This window comes from Vidua macroura, chromosome 6 (genome assembly GCF_024509145.1).
Source record: "Vidua macroura isolate BioBank_ID:100142 chromosome 6, ASM2450914v1, whole genome shotgun sequence".
Lineage (NCBI taxonomy): Eukaryota > Metazoa > Chordata > Aves > Passeriformes > Viduidae > Vidua > Vidua macroura.
Genome location: NC_071576.1, coordinates 2170026 through 2187506, shown reverse-complemented (window position 1 = coordinate 2187506; position 17481 = coordinate 2170026). Strand labels below are relative to the sequence as shown.

Sequence of the window (17481 nt, the reverse complement as noted above, 5' to 3'; positions counted from 1 at the left end):
TTTGTGGCCTTTTAGAACATCAAATAAACCATTCCTACCAGCAGTAAAAGCCCCATGGGCTTGAGATGATCAAAGCTCTTGGTGGCACCAGGCTCTGGGTCTGTCAGTGGATAAATGACCCTCAAAACACCAACTCTGAAATCCCAAATCAAACCAAACATGTAAAAAAACCCAGGGGAGAAGCTTTTGCCTAGATAATAAATAACTTTTCCCTGTAGAACCAACTTCTTAGGAACCAAAAGCAAACTTTAATAGTCCTGACAATAAAAGAATAGAACTGTACCACACGTCCTATGCACTAACATGGATAAATATGTACAGAAATACAGAGAAACTTCCTCCAGCACAGCTACAAAGTGACACTTTGTGCAGACAAACAGAAACGGTTCCTCACAGCACCGGTAACAGACCGTAGCAGAAGTGCCCTTACAGTGTCTGATAAAGCAAGTTAATACACTTTAATTATGTTCATGTAATTAAACAGTTAAACGAAGGAAAAAAAAAAAAAAAAAACCGTGGTTACATGTTACAACTTCTTCAAGTACCTGAAATAAATTGGCTTTTGGATAAGCTTCGGCCATTTTAGTTGCGGTATCACGTAAATTATCGTTTTCTCGGTGGTGGCTAATTAAGAAGGGGGAGATAAGGCTTCATAAATGAGCTGGGAGTCGCTGGCTATGACAAACCGAAGCTCCGGGCTGCGGCGGTGCCCTATGTACACGGGGACAGGACGCATCCGTGCCGGCCCTGCCCCGGCGGGCTGGGGGCGGCGGTCCGAGCGGAGCCGGCCGTGCCGCGGCCGGGCAGGGCTGGGGCGCGCCGGGGCTGCGGCGGGAGCGGGCGCTGCCGCTACTCCTCCTTCCTGGCCGGGCCCTGGGCGGGCTCGGAGCGCGGCGCGGGGAAGGCGTGCTGGTACAGGTGTCTGTGCGTGGCGGCCGCGCTGTACAGCTTGTACAGGGCCTGCGGAGAGAGACAGGCGCTGGGCAGCCCCTTCCCAAAGCGGGGAGCCCCCATCCCGGGGAATCACCGACCTGGAGAACCCCAAACCCAGGGAATCCCAAACCCGGGGAATCCCGATCCCAGGGACTCCCAAACCCAGGGAATCCCAAATCTGGGGAATCCCAAACCTGGAGAATCCCAAACCCAGGGAATTCCAATCCCAGGGAATCCCAATCCCAGGGACTCCCAAACCCAGGGAATCACAAACCCAGGGAATCCCAAACCTGGAGAATCCCAAACCCAGGGAATTCTGATCCCAGGGAATCCCAAACCTGGAGAATCCTAAACCGAGGGAATTCTGATCCCAGGGAATCTCGATCCCAGGGAATCACAAACCTGGAGAATCCCAAACCTGGGGAATCCCAAACCTGGAGAATCCCAAACCCAGGGAATTCTGATCCCAGGGAATCCTGATCCCAGGGAATCCCAAACCTGGAGAATCCCAAACCCAGGGAATTCTGATCCCAGGGAATTCTGATCCCAGGGAATCCCAAACCCGGGGAATCCTGATCCCAGGGAATCCTGATCTCAGGGAATCACAAACCTGGAGAATCCCAAACCTGGGGAATCCCGATCCCAGAGAATCCCAAACCCAGGGAATTCTGATCCCAGGGAATCCTGGTCCCAGGGAATCACAAACCTGGAGAATCCCAAACCCAGGGAATTCTGATCTCAGGGAATCACAAACCCGGGGAATCCTGATCCCGGGGAATCCCAAACCCAGAGAATCCCAAACCCAGGGAATTCTGATCCCAGGGAATCCCAAACCCAGAGAAACCCAAAGCCTGGGAATTTTGATCCCAGGGACTCCCGCTCCATCCCAGCCCTCTGCGTGCTCTGTGCACAGCGCGGTTGCTCAAGCGTCCAACACAAAAAGGGCTCCAGCTCACGGGCTTAGGACCAGAGGGAAGGGCTGGGGCTGTGCCAGGGGAGGTTTGGGTGGAAATCAGGGAAAGGTTCTTCCCCCAGAGGTGCTGGCACTGCCCAGGCTCCCCAGGGAATGGATGGTGACATTCCCGAGGCTGCCAGAGCTCCAGGAGCTGCCAGGGATGCCCGGGGTGGAATTGCTGGGGGGTCTGGGCAGTGACAGGAGCTGGATCAATGATCCCTGTGGGTCCCTTCCAGCTCAGGGAATTCTGTGACTCTACAATTCCAATTTTCCAAGCACCTCATCCCCCCTGAGCTGTATAAATCATTCATTTGGACCATGAGTGAGGTGTTTGGGGTTGTTTTTCCCTGCGTGTTTCACACACAGTTTTGGTTCCTGCAGCCTCAGCGTTTGCTTTAACCCCCCCACCCCACCCCAGGCAGCTCCGTAACTGCCCCAGCCCGAGGGCTGGGACGGGTCCTTGTCCCCATCATTTTCCTGCAGATGATGTGGATTTTTTCCTTCTGATTTTACCGTTTTCCGTTTGTCCTGGAGCCAGGCCAGGCTCAGAACAGGCGGGAGCGGCTGCGGGGCTGCACTTCCCACATGGAACCGACAGCACAGCACGCACAGGGCCGGGCCGGGCTCTGACCCGGTGAGTGACACCCCTCGTGTCCCTCCCTGCCCCTTCCCCACCTTCATCCCAGAGCAAACGGCACAGGACGTGCCAGGACACGGCTCTGGCTGCAGAGGACTCGGTGTGACCGACTGTCACAACTCTGACCTCGCCATTTCAAATGAAATGTCCTCAATGAAATGAAATTTCATTGTCCTCGGGTGAGGAAAAAACCAACCCAAATCCCATCAGTTCCTGCTGGGGACTGCTGGCAAGGCAGGAGTAGCTCTGGAAGGGGTGGGGAGAGGCACCTGAGGCTGAAGGGGCAGTGAGGAGGAGGATGAGGTGCCTCTAGAGGTGACCAAGAGGATGCTGATCCCATCCTAAACAGGTTTTTGGGAACAGAAGTGGTGCTTTGGGATTGTTTGGGAACACAGTGGACAGGCAGAAGAGACTTCACACAGCTTCTGTGCTTGTCTTTCTTGAGAGTTCACCTCCAAGCCCCATCTAGGCAACCCTGCAGCATTTTGTGCTATTTCAGAGGGTTCTGTGATGCCAAACCAGTTCCACAGTGCTCATTTCTACATGACAGGGGTTGTTCAACACCTCATCCACAGCAAATCCTGTGTTCTGCCTCTTGGTACCCCTGAGGTACCAAAGGACCACCCTGGCTGCTGGGAGGGATGAGGGATGGGATGGTTTTTAACAGCTTGAATTTCTTCTAAAGAAAGTCCCCCCAGAACTCAGTGGCTCAGGAGGTGGCACTGCCAGCTGGAGCTGGCAGGCTTTGGTGACACAGGAAAACATGAAAAGGGCCAGGCTGGGGAGGCCCTTGGATCCAGAGCTGCAATAAATAATGCCCATGTGCAGGAAATTTGTCTTTTTTTGTTTAATCAGATCCTGGTGAGGCTTTGCCCTGGGACATTCCAGGAGCTCACGCTGGGATCCTGCAGTGCTGGGCAGGAGGAGCACAGGGAGCTGGGCACACACAGAGCTGCTGTGGCTGTGACAGACCAGAATCCCAGAATGGATTGGGATGGAAGGGATCCCTAAAAACCATTTAGTTCCAATTTCCCTGGAACTAAATTTTTTGCTAACCCAGGTTGCTCCAAGCCCAATCCAACCTGACCTGGGACACTTCCAGGGATCCAGGGCCAGCCACAGCTGCTCTGGCAATTCCAGCCCAGCCAGGAATTCCCAATTCCCAATCTCCCATCCATCCCTGCCCTCTGGCAGTGGGAGCCATTCCCTATGTCCTGTCCCTCCATCCCTTGTCCCCAGTCCCTCTCCAGCTCTCCTGGAGCCCCTCCAGGCCCTGCAAGGGGCTCTGAGCTCTCCCTGGAGCTTCTCCTCTCCAGGGGAACATTCCCAGCTCTCCCAGCCTGGCTCCAGAGCAGAGGAGCTCCAGCCCTTGGAGCAGCTCCGTGGCTCCTCTGGGTTGTTCCAGCAGCTCCAGGTCCTTCTGATGTTGGAGCCCAGGGCTGGGGGCAGCTCTGCAGGTGGGGTCTCACCTGAGTGGGGCAGAACCTCCCTCTCTCATCCAGGTTTTCCTGTTCCTGGAAGGTCTGAACAGGGACCATTTCCCCTCAGAGCAGCTGCCCTGCCATGCTGGGAGAGCAGGATTGCATTCCCTGTGCTGCCCAGGGAGGTGCTGGGGGATGGATGAACTGTGTCCTCTGGGCTCTGCACTCAGCTCAATCCAGTATGGGGTGGTTTTTCCCAAAAAACAACACCCACAGCAGTTCCAGCAGCACAGAGAGGCCTGGCCAGGCGTGGGGCTCCCCAGCTGTCCCTGCACAGCTGGTGCTCCAAACAATCTGGGGTTTGGGTTTGACCTCCTGGCACAACAGGAAAATCCTCAAACACAGCTGATGGGAGAAAGATGAAAATCCCCATCGTGTTCTGTCACTCCCCACCCAAATCTCTCTCCCACTTGGCTCCTGCAGCACAGTGCCCTCATCCACACCCTTGCCCAGGCATCTGGATCCCAGAGAACAGCCAGAGCCAGCCAGGCCAGCAGCTGCTGCCCAGAGCCCTCGTGACTCCCATCCTCCAGCAGCCCAAAGGTGCTTTTGGGGCCAGGATGTTTTTCCCAGGAGCCCAGGGCACGGCAGCATGCGGAGAACAAGAGCCACTTACCTCATTGGTGCTTCCCTGGGAGAGGCATTGCCAAAGGGGAGACAGAAAGAGAAAGAAACAGCTCTGTGGATCTCAGTGTCCAGGGGGGCTCATCCCAAACTGGTCACCCCTCCCTGCTCCATCCGTCCCTCCTGCACCTGGTCCCACTCCCATGGGACAGAGCTGCTGGCTCGTGGTGGGCACAGTCACCCAAGGCAGCAGCTGCCCTCTGCCACAAATCCTTCCTGGGAGAACTTTCCCTCTGCTTGGAAAGGCACAGGGGCCTGTGGAAGCCAGGAACAGCTCCAAGCACTTTACCCTCTTTATTTTCCCCCAGCTGGACACGTTGCAAGTGGGGCAGCACCTCTGGCTTCCTGCTGCCTGTGTCCTGCTCTTGCTGAACTCCCACTGCTTCCTGCACTGGCATGGGATTAAATACTCCAGCACATCCCAAAGGCTCCTGGGAAGCGTCCCTGGGCAAAGGGACACTGCAGGGGCTTTGCTGGGAGTGCTCAGGTGCTGGGGACAGGGCAGCCAGGATGAATCCACCTGGGACACTTCTCTGCTGAGCAGCACCACTGCCCTGCTCTGGAATGAAGGAATATCAGTAAATGCTGCCTTTATTTCCCCCAAAGCTGCATGGCCAACTGCAGCAGGGAAGGAGGGAATGTGCTTGCTCTCCATGAAAAGCTCTCTGGTGGAGGAAAAGCAGGGAAGGAGAAGGGCCCTTCCTGCCAGAAATCAGAGCTGGGATGGCTCCTGAGGGATGAGCTCCTCCAGCTCTGCTGTGGGAAGAGCAGGAGGGCACTGCAGCCTTTTGGCTCCCTGGACACATGGACTGCTCCCCTGGATGGGGTGCAGGGCTCAGGGGGAGTCTGTGTGGGCTGGGCTTTCCCTTTTCTGCAGTGGGAACAGGGAAGGGCTGCAATGGGAAATCAGGTGCCAAAACAGGCAGAGCCAAGATCTGGCAGAGCTGGGAGAGCCCAAATCCCTGCCCTGAACCAGGGGAGGGCCCTGGCTGCTCCTCTTTAACAGCCACAGCCATGCACACACCAAGCACACACACCAGGATCCTCCCAGGGATCCCTCAGAGCTGCCCATCCCCACAAGGCTCCACAAAATCACCTCTGGTGACGGGTGAGACAAGGAGGAAAGAAAAAGGCAGAACAGAAGAGCTTGCTGGGAGTTTTCTCAGATCTGCACAGCTTGTTTTCCACACTGGACAGGAACTGGAGGCTCAGGGACACAGCCCCAGCCTTGCTCATCCTACCTGTGCTGCAGCCACAGGGCAGCCCCCTGACCTCCCCCTTACAACAAACTCCACAAACTGATCTGCAACAATTCCTCTGCCCCTCCTCTCCCCATCTGCAAGGTCTAAGGAACGGATGAAAATTTAAATTAAAACTGCAAAGGTGTCCCTGCACTGATCACAGCACAAGCAGCTGGATCTAACAACCCTAAAAACCAAAACCATCTCAAAGGGGGAGGAAGATCCCCAGAAAACTCAATGCTTAAAAAAAGCATTGGGGTGCAGGGAGGATACTTTTTGTGTGCTAGTGTGAAATCAAAAGCTCTTTATCCTACCTGGTCCCACAAGGCTGCAGCCACTTGGTCTATTACAGCTCCCAGTTCTCTGTACTCCCCAGAGTATCTGATATAAGCCCAGGTACAGAGTGTGATAAGTGTCAAGCCCAGAATCATGTTGCACAGGCTGGCTATGATGTCCAAGCCAATGAAGCCGGTGACGCCGGCCAGGACGTAGGTGATGAAGATGACGACGAAGAGCGTGGCCGGGGTGCGGGCGGCGTGGAAGATGTTCTTGCTGTCGTTGTGCTTGATGTACTGGATGTAGAGCTCGTCGATCTCGGCCTCCAGCTGCTGCAGGTAGCGCCGGCTGAACTCCTCCCCTCCCATCTTCTTCACGCCCCGGAAAAGCCGCACCGCCTCCTCCTTCAGCTCCGCGTGCTTGGTCTGCAGGTCGCTGGGAGCCAGGAAGGGCTTGTCCCCTCCGCACACCTGCGTGGGGAACACGGGCACAGCACTGCTGGGGTGGCTCTGCTGGCACGGGGAGATCATCCCTGAGATGGCACTGCTGGCACAGGGAAATCACTGCTGGCACTGGGAAATCATCCCTGAGATATCACTGCTGATACGGGGAAATCATCCCTGAGATATCACTGCTGATACAGAGAAATCACTGCTGGCACGGGGAAATTATCCCTGAGATATCACTGCTGGCACGGGGAAATCATCCCTGAGATGGCACTGCTGATACAGAGAAATCACTGCTGGCACGGGGAAATCATCCCTGAGATATCACTGCTGATACGGGGAAATCATCCCTGAGATGGCACTGCTGATACAGGGGGAAATCATCCCTGAGATGGCACTGCTGATACAGGGAAATCACTGCTGGCACTGGGAAATCATCCCTGAGATGGCACTGCTGATACAGGGAAATCATCCCTGAGATGGCACTGCTGGCACAGGGAAATCACTCCTGAAATGTCACTCCTGACACAGAGAAATCACTCCTGACATGGGGAAATCATCCCTGAGATCACTGTTGGCAAAGGGAAATCATTCCTGAGACCACTGCTGACACAGAGAAATCACTCCTGAAATGTCACTCCTGACACAGGGAAATCACTCCTAAAACATCACTCCTGAAACAGGGAAATCACTTCTGAAACGTCACTCCTGACATAGGGAAATCACCCCTGGAATGGAACTGCTGACACATGGAAATCACTCCTGACACAGTGAAATCACTCCTTACACAGGGCAATCACTCCTGAAATGCCACTCCTGAAACATCACTCCTGACATGGTCAAACCACTCCTGAAATCACCTCTGAAATGTCACTCCTGAAACAGTGAAATCATCCCTGAAATGTCACTCCTAACAGAGGGAAATCTGAAATCAGGGTTAGGGATTAGGGGTCAGGGGTTGGGAAGGAATTCCTGGCTCTGAGGGTGGACAGGCCCTGGCACAGGGTGCCCAGAGCAGCTGTGGCTGCCCCTGGATCCATGGAAATATCCAAGGCCAGGTTGGTCTCTGGGGCTTGGAGCCACCTGGGATGGTGGAAGATGTCCCTGCCATGGCAGGGGGTGGGACTGGATGGGCTTTAAGATCCTTTCCAACCCAAACCCTTCTGGGATTCCGTGAATCCATGACAGGAGAGCCAGGAGACAAGAAGGGACAGGAAGGGACACACTCAGCACCACCCACCTCTTCCATCCTTTTGCTGTAGGTGTCCTTGGCAGTGGCAACTGCTGCTAAATTGTTGGCTTCTGCTGTGGCCTGTAAGGGCAAAAGAGGCACAAAATGTAGGTGCAGGACAGGGTTAAGCTGTGCAAGTGCAGGGCCACACATGGACACAGCCAGGACATGTGTGTGGCACCCAGAATCAGCCAAAGGGCCCTCCCAGCCTCCAACCTGATCCCAGATAAGCTCATCCCATATTTACACATCCAAAAGCCTGCATGAAGAGAGGATTCCTTCCCTCCAAGCCAGAGCTATGAAAACTTTAGCTTCAGCTGTGGGAACCAGCAAGGGACGAGATAAAAGGCTCAGCCACAAGTAAACAGCTCCAGCTGCAACCCCCGGCTGGCTCTGGCAGCCACTTCCCATGTGTCACCTCCCTGTGTGGCCTCAAGGATGTCATTCACCTGCAGGGAATCATTCCAGCTGAGCTGGCTGGTGCTGTGTGCAGCCAGCAATTCCCCACAGTCCATCCCAGGTGTGATTCCTCAGCCATGTCAGGCTCGTGATGCCAAACTCTTCCCAAAGTGCTGTTCCTTGGGGGGTTACACTGAGGCATTTGGAATCAAGTCCCAGCAGTCCCACTGTGCTGGACACCTCTGCCAATTCCTGGGCATTAATGGCAATTCCAGTGTAGGAATTCCCACAGCTCCCACTCACGCATACCTGCAGCATGGACTTGGGGTGTGGCAGCTCCTCCCCTTGGTAGATCTTTATGTAGGCCTGGAAAAGAGCAGGGAAAAGGGAATCATGTGGAATGCAGCACACAGGAGCAACACCAACCACCCCCACCCAGCTCCAGACAGGATTTAAAAGCAGGGAAGAGGAGAATGTTCCAGCACAAGATGGCTTTGGTCAGAAAATGCCACTCCCTGGGTGGCCTGGGTCAGTCACTGGAGGCTCTCCCTCCTCCACTCACTCCCAGTATCCCTCCCAAAGGATCTGCACCTACCTCTGTCCTTTTCCTGGAGGAGAAGGAGCCAAGGTAGCCCTGGAGAGTAGGTGGTGAGAATTACTCACCAATGTCTCGCATGGAAATGTCCCAGTAGCCATGACAACAAAAATAAGCTTTTTCCAAAGGCAACTGGAATACAGCCCTCAGCTTATCCCCCTCTAGCCCTCAATTCTCCAGGAAAGGAAAACAGCTCCTCCCACTTTCTGGGCTCACTGTGTGGTCAAATACATGACCATGAGGTGTTTGCCCTCTGCTCAGTGAGTCAGGACTGTCAGTGCTGCCCTGCCTGCTGCTGCTTTCCCCTTCAGCTACAGCAAAATTCCACAGAGGAATAAATCCACTTTCTCTTAAATAAATACCTTAAAATACTCCACAAGGCCACGACAGGTGATATGGTTTCCATTGATCTCCTTAACGTCCAGGTTCTCAGGACTAAGAAGCCAAGGAATCAAAATCTTCAAGTTCTTGATGAACTCATCGTCTATTTCTGGAAAAAAAGAAGAAAAAAGAGGCATCACAGAGTCCCAGAATAGTTTGGGTTGGAAGGGACATTAAAGACCACCATGTTCCATGGAAGATTCTTCCCCCAGAGGGTGGAAGGAACAGCCTCCACAGTGAATGGTCACAACCCCAAGGCTGCCCAGAGCTCCAGGAGGATTTGGACAAAGCTCTCAGGGATGCACAGGGTGGGATTTCTGGTGCTTCCATTAAATTCAACTGTATAGGACTGAAGGCAGAAAAATCCAGTGCAACAGCCAGGAATTTGGAAGGTATGGAAAGCAGGGAAGATCCCCCACATTTCTTCCATCAGAGCACAAAAAGCTGAGTACAGCTCTGAGGCAACAAGAAATTTGTGAAAATTGTCTCAAGAAGCTGCTGACAGCTCCTGTCTGCACACAGCACTTGTTCCATACTCCTCAGCACCAGAGATTAAGGGGGAGCTCCAGGGACCAGCTCAGTTTCCAGCAGCACATCTCCCTCCTGCTGCCTCGCTGTCCCTCCTGCTTTGCACAGTTTGCCAGGAGAGCAAGTCTGAGCCAGACAAAACCAGGGGAAAACTCACATCTTTGCCTGCTAATTTATTTTAAGTACCTAATGGTCCACTTGATTACTAAGATTGCAGCAGCCTGGAACCAGCCACGCTGGTGAGGAGTTCACAACAAACACCTAAAAATATCCCCTGCACATGGCTCCTTTTGGGGTGGAGAATCTCACCACAGCTCTTTTCTCCTTCTCCCTTCTTTTAACCTGCTGAACCAAGCCTGCCCTGTAGGGAAACCACTGATCAGATAAAGTCAGGCAGATTAAATAATCCCTGGAAAGCTTTTCAAAGGGAAATAACGTTCTGAGAGCTTGTGGAACCAGCCTTCCACCCACCACAAGCACCAGCCTTGCAACAACCAGGCTCTGCCTGTGCAGGTGAGGCACAGGAATTTATGGAGGTTTAACACCACATCCATAAACATCCAGTCTCATCCCTGCCCTCCCCAGTTTTCCTGTCACTGGATATTGCCAGTGGCTCTCAGGCCTTGTCCCCTTTTCTCCCTCCACATTTGTCTGCTGCACTGGGAAGAAGCAGATGGGGGTGTGAACAGCACAGGGAGGAGGATCCAACTGCTCTTCCATGTTTTTTCATGGAAAATACTTATGGGGGTTTCAGGAACAAGCAGGACAGCCTGCCAGGGCTTCTAAGGAATCGGGGTAGAAACCAGAGCTTTGCCTTTGTACCTTTCAGCTTTCCATCAAAGTTGGGGTTGGTGGCGACTTTGAGGCCGGGGTGAGGTAAGAGGAAGCAGGAGATTTTGGTGAAGCAGGAATGGATGTGCTTCCTGACATTCTGCAGCTCCTCGTGCTGATTGCCTGACACCTGTGGAGACAATGAAGCACAGAATATCCCGAGCTGCAAGTGCCCACAAGGATCAGAGTCCAGCTCCTGGCCCTGCCCAGACCCCCCAACAATCCCACCCTGGGCATCCCTGGCAGCTCCTGGAGCTCTGGCAGCCTCAGGAATGTCACCATCCATTCCCTGGGGAGCTGGGCTGTGCCAGCACCCTCTGGGGGAAGAACCTTTCCCTGAGATCCAACCCAAACCTCCCCTGGCACAGCCCCAGCCCTTCCCTCAGGTTCCGCCAGTGGCCACCAGAGAGAAGAGCTCTGTGCTGCCCATAGTTTGGGGTCAGGGAGTTTCCTTCTGATAGGAATACTGGGATAAAGCTGGCAGGAGAACAGGATACTGCACACTGTGGGTGCTTACAGTGGGGGAAAGGAGAAGATTCCATAGGCATGAGGACAAAGAGAAGGAACTGGAGTATCTCTGACCACATGCTCTGGACCATGTTATTATCATTTGGAAAATGCACATGTCCATGGATGACTGGAATACAAAAACATTTGGGATTTCCCACTAGGGCCTTGCTTGTCTCACATTTCCTGACTGATCCCAAGCAGCCCTTGCCCATCATTTTTATTGTACAACTCCCTCATTACTAAAGCACCATTCCCAGTCTCTTGGGAATCTGCTGACTCCCATTGCTTTTGACTCTCCCAGAGAGTCCCAGGGAGCTGGGCTTGGGCAGAAGCCTGAACATGGCAAGGAAATTCACCCTCCCCAAATGCCTCCTCTGTGATTTTAAAGCACTGAGTGTGACCATAAGCTCACACCTGACCTCCAGTGATGAGGCCACCCAGATGGACAGGAAAATCATGGAATCACAGAGTGGACTGGGGTGGAAAGGACCTTAAAGATAATCCCTGCCATGGGCAGGGACACTTCCACTATCCAGAACCAAGAGTTTGCAAAACATACCTTCAGCCTCTTCTCCAAAAATCTTGCACCACCATCAGATCCATAGGAGAATTCATAAGGGAAGCTCCAGTCACGGACAAGGAAAATAAGGGACTGCAAAACACACAACAGTGGGGTCAGGGACCTGCTGCTCAGAGCCCACAGCAGGGGCTGAGCACCCTCTGCACCCTCACCCTCACTTCACACCACACCAAAACCTGGCCCTGAGTCTTTTCCCAGCTCCAGCAGCATCTCCCACCTTTCCTGGTGGAAAAAAAGAGGTCCCAGTGTGCAGGGACTGAGATCACTCCAGTGTCCCACCCCCCAGACTGCTGCACCAGTTTGAGTCCCTGGCTGGGAGAACAACATCAATCATCTAAACTGCCCAAGAAAAGGGATTGTTGCTAACCAGGACAAAAGGCAGCAAGCTCCCTAATTCCAGCCACATTTAGTTCCACCCTATGGGAATTCTACAGGCTCATTTTTTCAGCCTTTTTCACTGGGCAGCCTTCCAGACAGACTTTTAATGAGAAACAGATGCAGAGGGATGAGGGTGAATAAGAAATCATTGGCTTTTGTAATCTTTATTGAGGCATTCAAAGTTCCTGGGCAATAAATAAATAAATACCAGAACGGTCAACTTTGAATCTTTAAAAAAAAAAAAAAAAAAAGGTTTTCAGAAAAAAAATCATGTCTCCACTGCCTCATCTGTACAACATCCCATGTTGGAAATAAAGGGTTTGGAGGGGGAAGTCCTGAATGCCAAAGCCCAGGAGGGCCTGGCAGAGGTGCCAGGGTTCCTCTCAGGAACACGGATAAGCAGGTCAGCAAGTGGAACCCATTTCATTGGAATTTCCCTAAAATTTATCTGTGTTTAGAAAAAAAATCTAATGGAGGAAGGGGAAATATTCCTGCTATTTCTCTTCCATAAAACATCAGAAAAAAAGTTTAAAAAAAGGAGAGAACAGTGAGTTGTCCTTTTTGAATTGCAGGAGAAGCCACAGTGACTGCACCCAGTGAGCTGGTTCAGGACATGCTGTTCTCAACCACCATGAGATGCTTAAGAGACATGCCCATGTTTAGGACTTTTCCACAAACACATTATGCACGCCTTGAATTGGGAATTATTCTTTTTTTTTCTGAAGTAAAATTATTCCAGACAGTGTTTACCACTGCCTTTGTGAAGGCCCCACGTTCAGGGCCAGCCTCTGGCAGGGGCTCCTCACTGCAAGGAGAGGAAGGAGACAAAGGGAAATGTGAATTTTCCACTGCCAAGTCTCACTTCCCTTCCAGCAGGATCAATGGCACTGCAGTTTATTCACCATCACACCTGGAGAATCCCAGGATCCCAGGATGGTTTGGGCTGGAAGGGACCTCAAATCCCATCCAGTGCCAGCCCTGCCATGGGCAGGGACATTTCCACCATCCCAGGGTGCTCCTAACCCTGTCCAACCTGGCCCTGGACACTCCCAGGGATCCAGGGGTAGCTGCAGCTTCTGTGGGAAAACTCTGCCAGGGCCTCCCCAGCCTCACTTTTCCTGCTTTCTGATCAACACTCTCACATTTAAAACATGTTCTGCAGGAAGCAGCCCACGCTGGATGCAGACAGGAGATCACTTCTCACCTGGCCACAGCACCACTGACCCCTCTGCCACATTTGTCACACCCACAAAGGTTCCCAGCATCGTTTGATAATTTCCCCCTGATCATGAATGAAGATGACATTGAATCAGGGAGAGCCTGGGGGGATCCCAAGGAAACACTTCTGAGGGATGATGATTCCCTACAATTAGTTACAATTAGTTCAGCGTGCTCTGGCATCTATCAGTTAATGAGTTTTTAATCCATTAACTATGGATTAAACCACACAATGCTGACTTCATTTGCTTTCAATCAGCATCCTGGAGAGATAAGGCTGACACAAGGCAATGGATCATGGTGAGAGTTACCTTTATCAACCCAGCTCGTGGTCTTTCAAAAACTGATAATGGGATTGTTTGACAAGACTCACCATCCACAAACTGTGACTTGACAGCAATTACAGTGTTTGGGAAAATCAGAGCCTATTATCCAGCCCTAATGATTTAAGCATGTTTAAGTCTCCCCTCACAGCCTCCTTTTCACAGATGGAGTAGGAAGTATCTCAGTTTCACTGGAATACTTGGCTACATTATCCCCACAGTCTTTAAATAAGGAGCAGGAATATTTATTTAATGTCTGGCTTTTTGCTGTACCGTGTTACAACGTTCTTCAAGCTCTTGCCTGTCATATATTTTTACTATATATATTTTTAGTTTTACCATTTATCAGTCACCAGCCCACAGCAGAATCCAATACACCTTAAAAATCTCAATTTGTCCATTTGTTTTAATTTTTAACCTTTTAATTTTATTTCCACTTCCTGACCACAGGCACCTTATAAATCCCTTAGTCCTTCCAGGACAACAATTCTCTTCTGATGTGGGAAAGCAAATGTAAAATAGCTGTAACTCATTCCCAATTACTCTTTGGAGTTTTACAGCATGCTTTGTTCTCTGCTGGTTTTTGCTTTAGGAAGTTCACAAACCCTCACCCAACCTAGTCAGAACACTCCTGTGTCTTTAAAAACAGGAATCAACCTCACCTACTGTGAGTGCCCAATGTCTCCCTTTTTTTTTTAACACCAGCTTTTCACAGGCTGGGGAGCAGAAGGATGAACAGATGTCCCTAATTTGAAGTTAAAACCCCACTTACACCAAGTTTTCCCACGGTTCTGCTAATCCTTATCCTTTCATTCTGCCAGGAGCAGGGATTCCCAGGGCAGGTGAGTTCAAACCTCTCAGAACAAAGGCTGGGCAGAGTTCCTGACTACAGAGTGACAAACCTGCTGCAAAACCAGCTGCTTTCCAAGCCTGGCAGGACAGGGCAGAGCTCTTGGGAAGGCAAGGGTTGAGAGAGGAAAGAGAGAGGGATGTTGGATGTACTTGGAAGCAAGGAAGCACAAAGCCCTTCCCTGGAGCAGCTGAGCCGATCCCCAGGCACGCCCATCTCCTCTCACGCTGCAAACTGCAGTGACACCTCGTGGTGAAGCCGGCGGGCTCCGGGACAAGCGAGCCGGCCAGGATCCTCGCACTCACCTGGAAAGGCTTCTGGAATGTCTCTTCCATGGCCAGCCGGCCGTACTCGGTGAAAAGCTGGAAGGAGAAGCAAAGGACAGGGCAGTGAGTTTGTCACTGCAGGCACTGTGGGACTCAGGGCCACCAGCACTGAGCTCTGCTCCCTGGGACAGGGACAGGACCCAGGGAAAGGCTGGAGCTGAGCCAGGAATTTCAGGAAATGCTCTTCTCCCAGAGGCTGCTGGCACTGCCCAGGCTGCCCAGGGAATGGGCACAGCCCTGAGGCTGCCAGAGCTCCAGGAGCCTTTGGACAGCACTGCCAGGGATGCCCAGGGTGGGATTGTTGGGGGGTCTGTGCAGAGCCAGGAGCTGGATCAATGATCCCTGTGGGTCCCTGGAGGGAATCCTCTGATCCTCTGGAGCAGTAAGGGATATTTATGAGTGGGGACTACCAGCACCACGTGCAGAGCTGGACACAAAGTGGCTCTGGGCTCCCAGCTCACATCCCAGAGGCACAGGGAGCTGTTGTGGAACCATCATCCTGCTGAGCTCTCATGTGAGAGATCCCAGCCTGGAGCTTTTGGATGCCAAATCTGTGGAAAATGGCTCAGATCAGCTGCTTGCTGCTGGTTTCAAACCAACCACAAACTTCTCGTGCTTCAGGGGGCTGCTGGAGCCCTGCTCCCTCTAAACACTCCAGAAAGGAACGGAAATGAAGTCAGAAATAAGTACTTTCCCTGCAAACCCCTGCTGTGCAAAGACTCCAAAATCAGCCTAGCAGCAAGATTTGAAGACTCTCCAGTCTCTCTGCACTCTAATTTCTAACTGAAGGCACAATAATGTGTTTCACAGATGCCTAAAAATGGGTCAACTTGTTAAACAGTCATGGCTTAAAATCCAAACTGAAAGATCAGAGCTACACTGAATAGATTCAGTGTTAAAGAAGTGTTATTGTTAATAATATTTATGGACTGAGATAATTCAGAAGTATTCAAATGCTGATTTTTTCAGCTGGACTTTTGCTTTTCTTTCCTTTCCTTAAGCTCCTGGAAAAAACTACCTAATTAATCAATCAATCAATCAACTGAACAGAAGAGAAAGCAGGAGGTAATTCCAGGAAATAGGCAGGACAGCTGTGTCACAAAAATCCCATTAGCTGCTTGCCTCCAACAGTCAGGGCTGGAATCACCCTTAGAGGGTCACCTGTACTGAGCCAACACCAGATGGCAACATCCAGGCTGATAATTCACAATCACAGAACAAAATCCCAGGATGGTTTGGGTTGGGAGGGAGCTGAAATCCCACGCAGTTCCCAACCCCTGCCATGGGCAGGGACACCTTCCACTACCCAAGGTTGCTTCAACCCTCGTCCAAGCTGGCCTTGGACACTTCCAGGGATGAGGCAGTCACAGCTCCTCTGGGAAACCTGTGCCAGGGCCTCACAGGCAGACATTCCTTCCCAACATTCCATCTAACCCTGCCCTCCAGGAGTGGGAGCCATTCCTTGTGGTCCTGTCACTTCAGTCCCTTTTAAATAGCCACAATTAGGTTACCCCAAAGCTTCTCTTACCTGCAAGTGCTGCAGATCATCCTCCTGCACATTCTGGGACAAGTTATAAACCTGCATTTAAATAAAAAAACAATTTCAGATCACTCAGAACAGCCTGTCCTTGGAGCTAACACGTGGTTGGTGTGGCTAAAGCCCACGACATCCCCATGGGGACACGGGCAAGGTCCCAGGTGGTGCTGGCACAAGTGGTAGGAAGGGAAGGCCTGACAGGCTCTGTAGCTCCTGGGGCTGAACTCCTCCAGCCCAGAGGTTTCTTACCTGGATGGAGCTGATCATGGTGCTGAGGGCAAACACGGTGGCCGAGTCCCTGAGGGTGGACTGGCTGTCAAAGGTGCCCTGCGTGTCCATCAGCAGCACGGCGACCTGCGGGGCACAAAGCTCCTGTCAGCACCCCCAGCAGCAGCACCCTCACGTGCCACGGGGGCAATGGCAGCTGGCTCACTGTGCTGGAGTCTCACTGCTTCTGCCTCAGCCTCTGCACTGGTGGGGGACAAAGGAAAAGCTCATCCCCAGCCACTCCTGACAGCAGGGTGACTCCAGCAGGCAGCAAAATGAACGCTCTGCAAGGCAGTGAGGGAACTGCTCTGCTCCTCAGACACCTGCTGTCAGTGCAGAGGAGGCTGTGCCTGAGTCTGCACCAGAAACCAAACACAAATTGCACCTTCTGAACCCAAACACACTCAGTCAGCGTTAGGAATCACACCCTGAATGCCTCAGTGTCACTTGGGTGCCATGCTCTGTGTTGAAGTGCAGATAAATACAAATATTCTTGGCTATCAGCTGAATTTGCAGGATGCTCCAAATCCACTGAGACAACTCTGAATGAAGAAACTCCACTTTAGAACTCCTGCTCTAGGAAAGAGAAGGAGTTTGCAAGGACATGAGATTCAAGATTTCTGGGAATAGTACAGAGATAAACTCTGGGATGCCCAGAATTGAGGGACACTTAGAGAACTGTATCAGGGACACTTGGACATCACATCACCTCACTTTGTTAAACCTGTCTTCAACATGTGTTTTTCACAGAGGTGTGTACAACTTCCCAGTAGTCTGTGACAGTCTTCTACAGACTGTCAATTCCACATCATTTCCATAAATGCCTCCCATGCAAAACCAGTACATTCCACCCCTCATCTCTGTGAAATACACACGTCAAAAATTATTATCAAAATTACATTCTTTAAAAAAATATTTTTGCATCACTTCCTTC

At 51.9% G+C, this 17481-nt stretch overlaps 1 protein-coding gene across 2 annotated transcripts in view; it reads right to left on the bottom strand.

Annotated features, from left to right (window-relative positions):
- Positions 1-225: 225 nt before the first annotated feature.
- ATL1 (atlastin GTPase 1) overlaps positions 226-17481 on the bottom strand; it is a 30322-nt gene continuing 13066 nt past the window's right edge. The window contains exons 4-14 of one of the 2 annotated variants that reach the window (XM_053979610.1): positions 16530-16634; positions 16272-16322; positions 14723-14779; positions 11628-11720; positions 10550-10688; positions 9181-9308; positions 8533-8589; positions 7834-7905; positions 6186-6617; positions 4623-4637; positions 226-960 (exon numbers count right to left, since the gene is read on the bottom strand). In XM_053979610.1, the coding sequence (XP_053835585.1) occupies positions 850-960; positions 4623-4637; positions 6186-6617; positions 7834-7905; positions 8533-8589; positions 9181-9308; positions 10550-10688; positions 11628-11720; positions 14723-14779; positions 16272-16322; positions 16530-16634 (1260 nt within the window). In that variant the 3' untranslated portion in view covers positions 226-849. The remainder of the gene's footprint in view (positions 961-4622; positions 4638-6185; positions 6618-7833; positions 7906-8532; positions 8590-9180; positions 9309-10549; positions 10689-11627; positions 11721-14722; positions 14780-16271; positions 16323-16529; positions 16635-17481) is intronic. The other variant, XM_053979611.1, reaches the window with a different exon arrangement.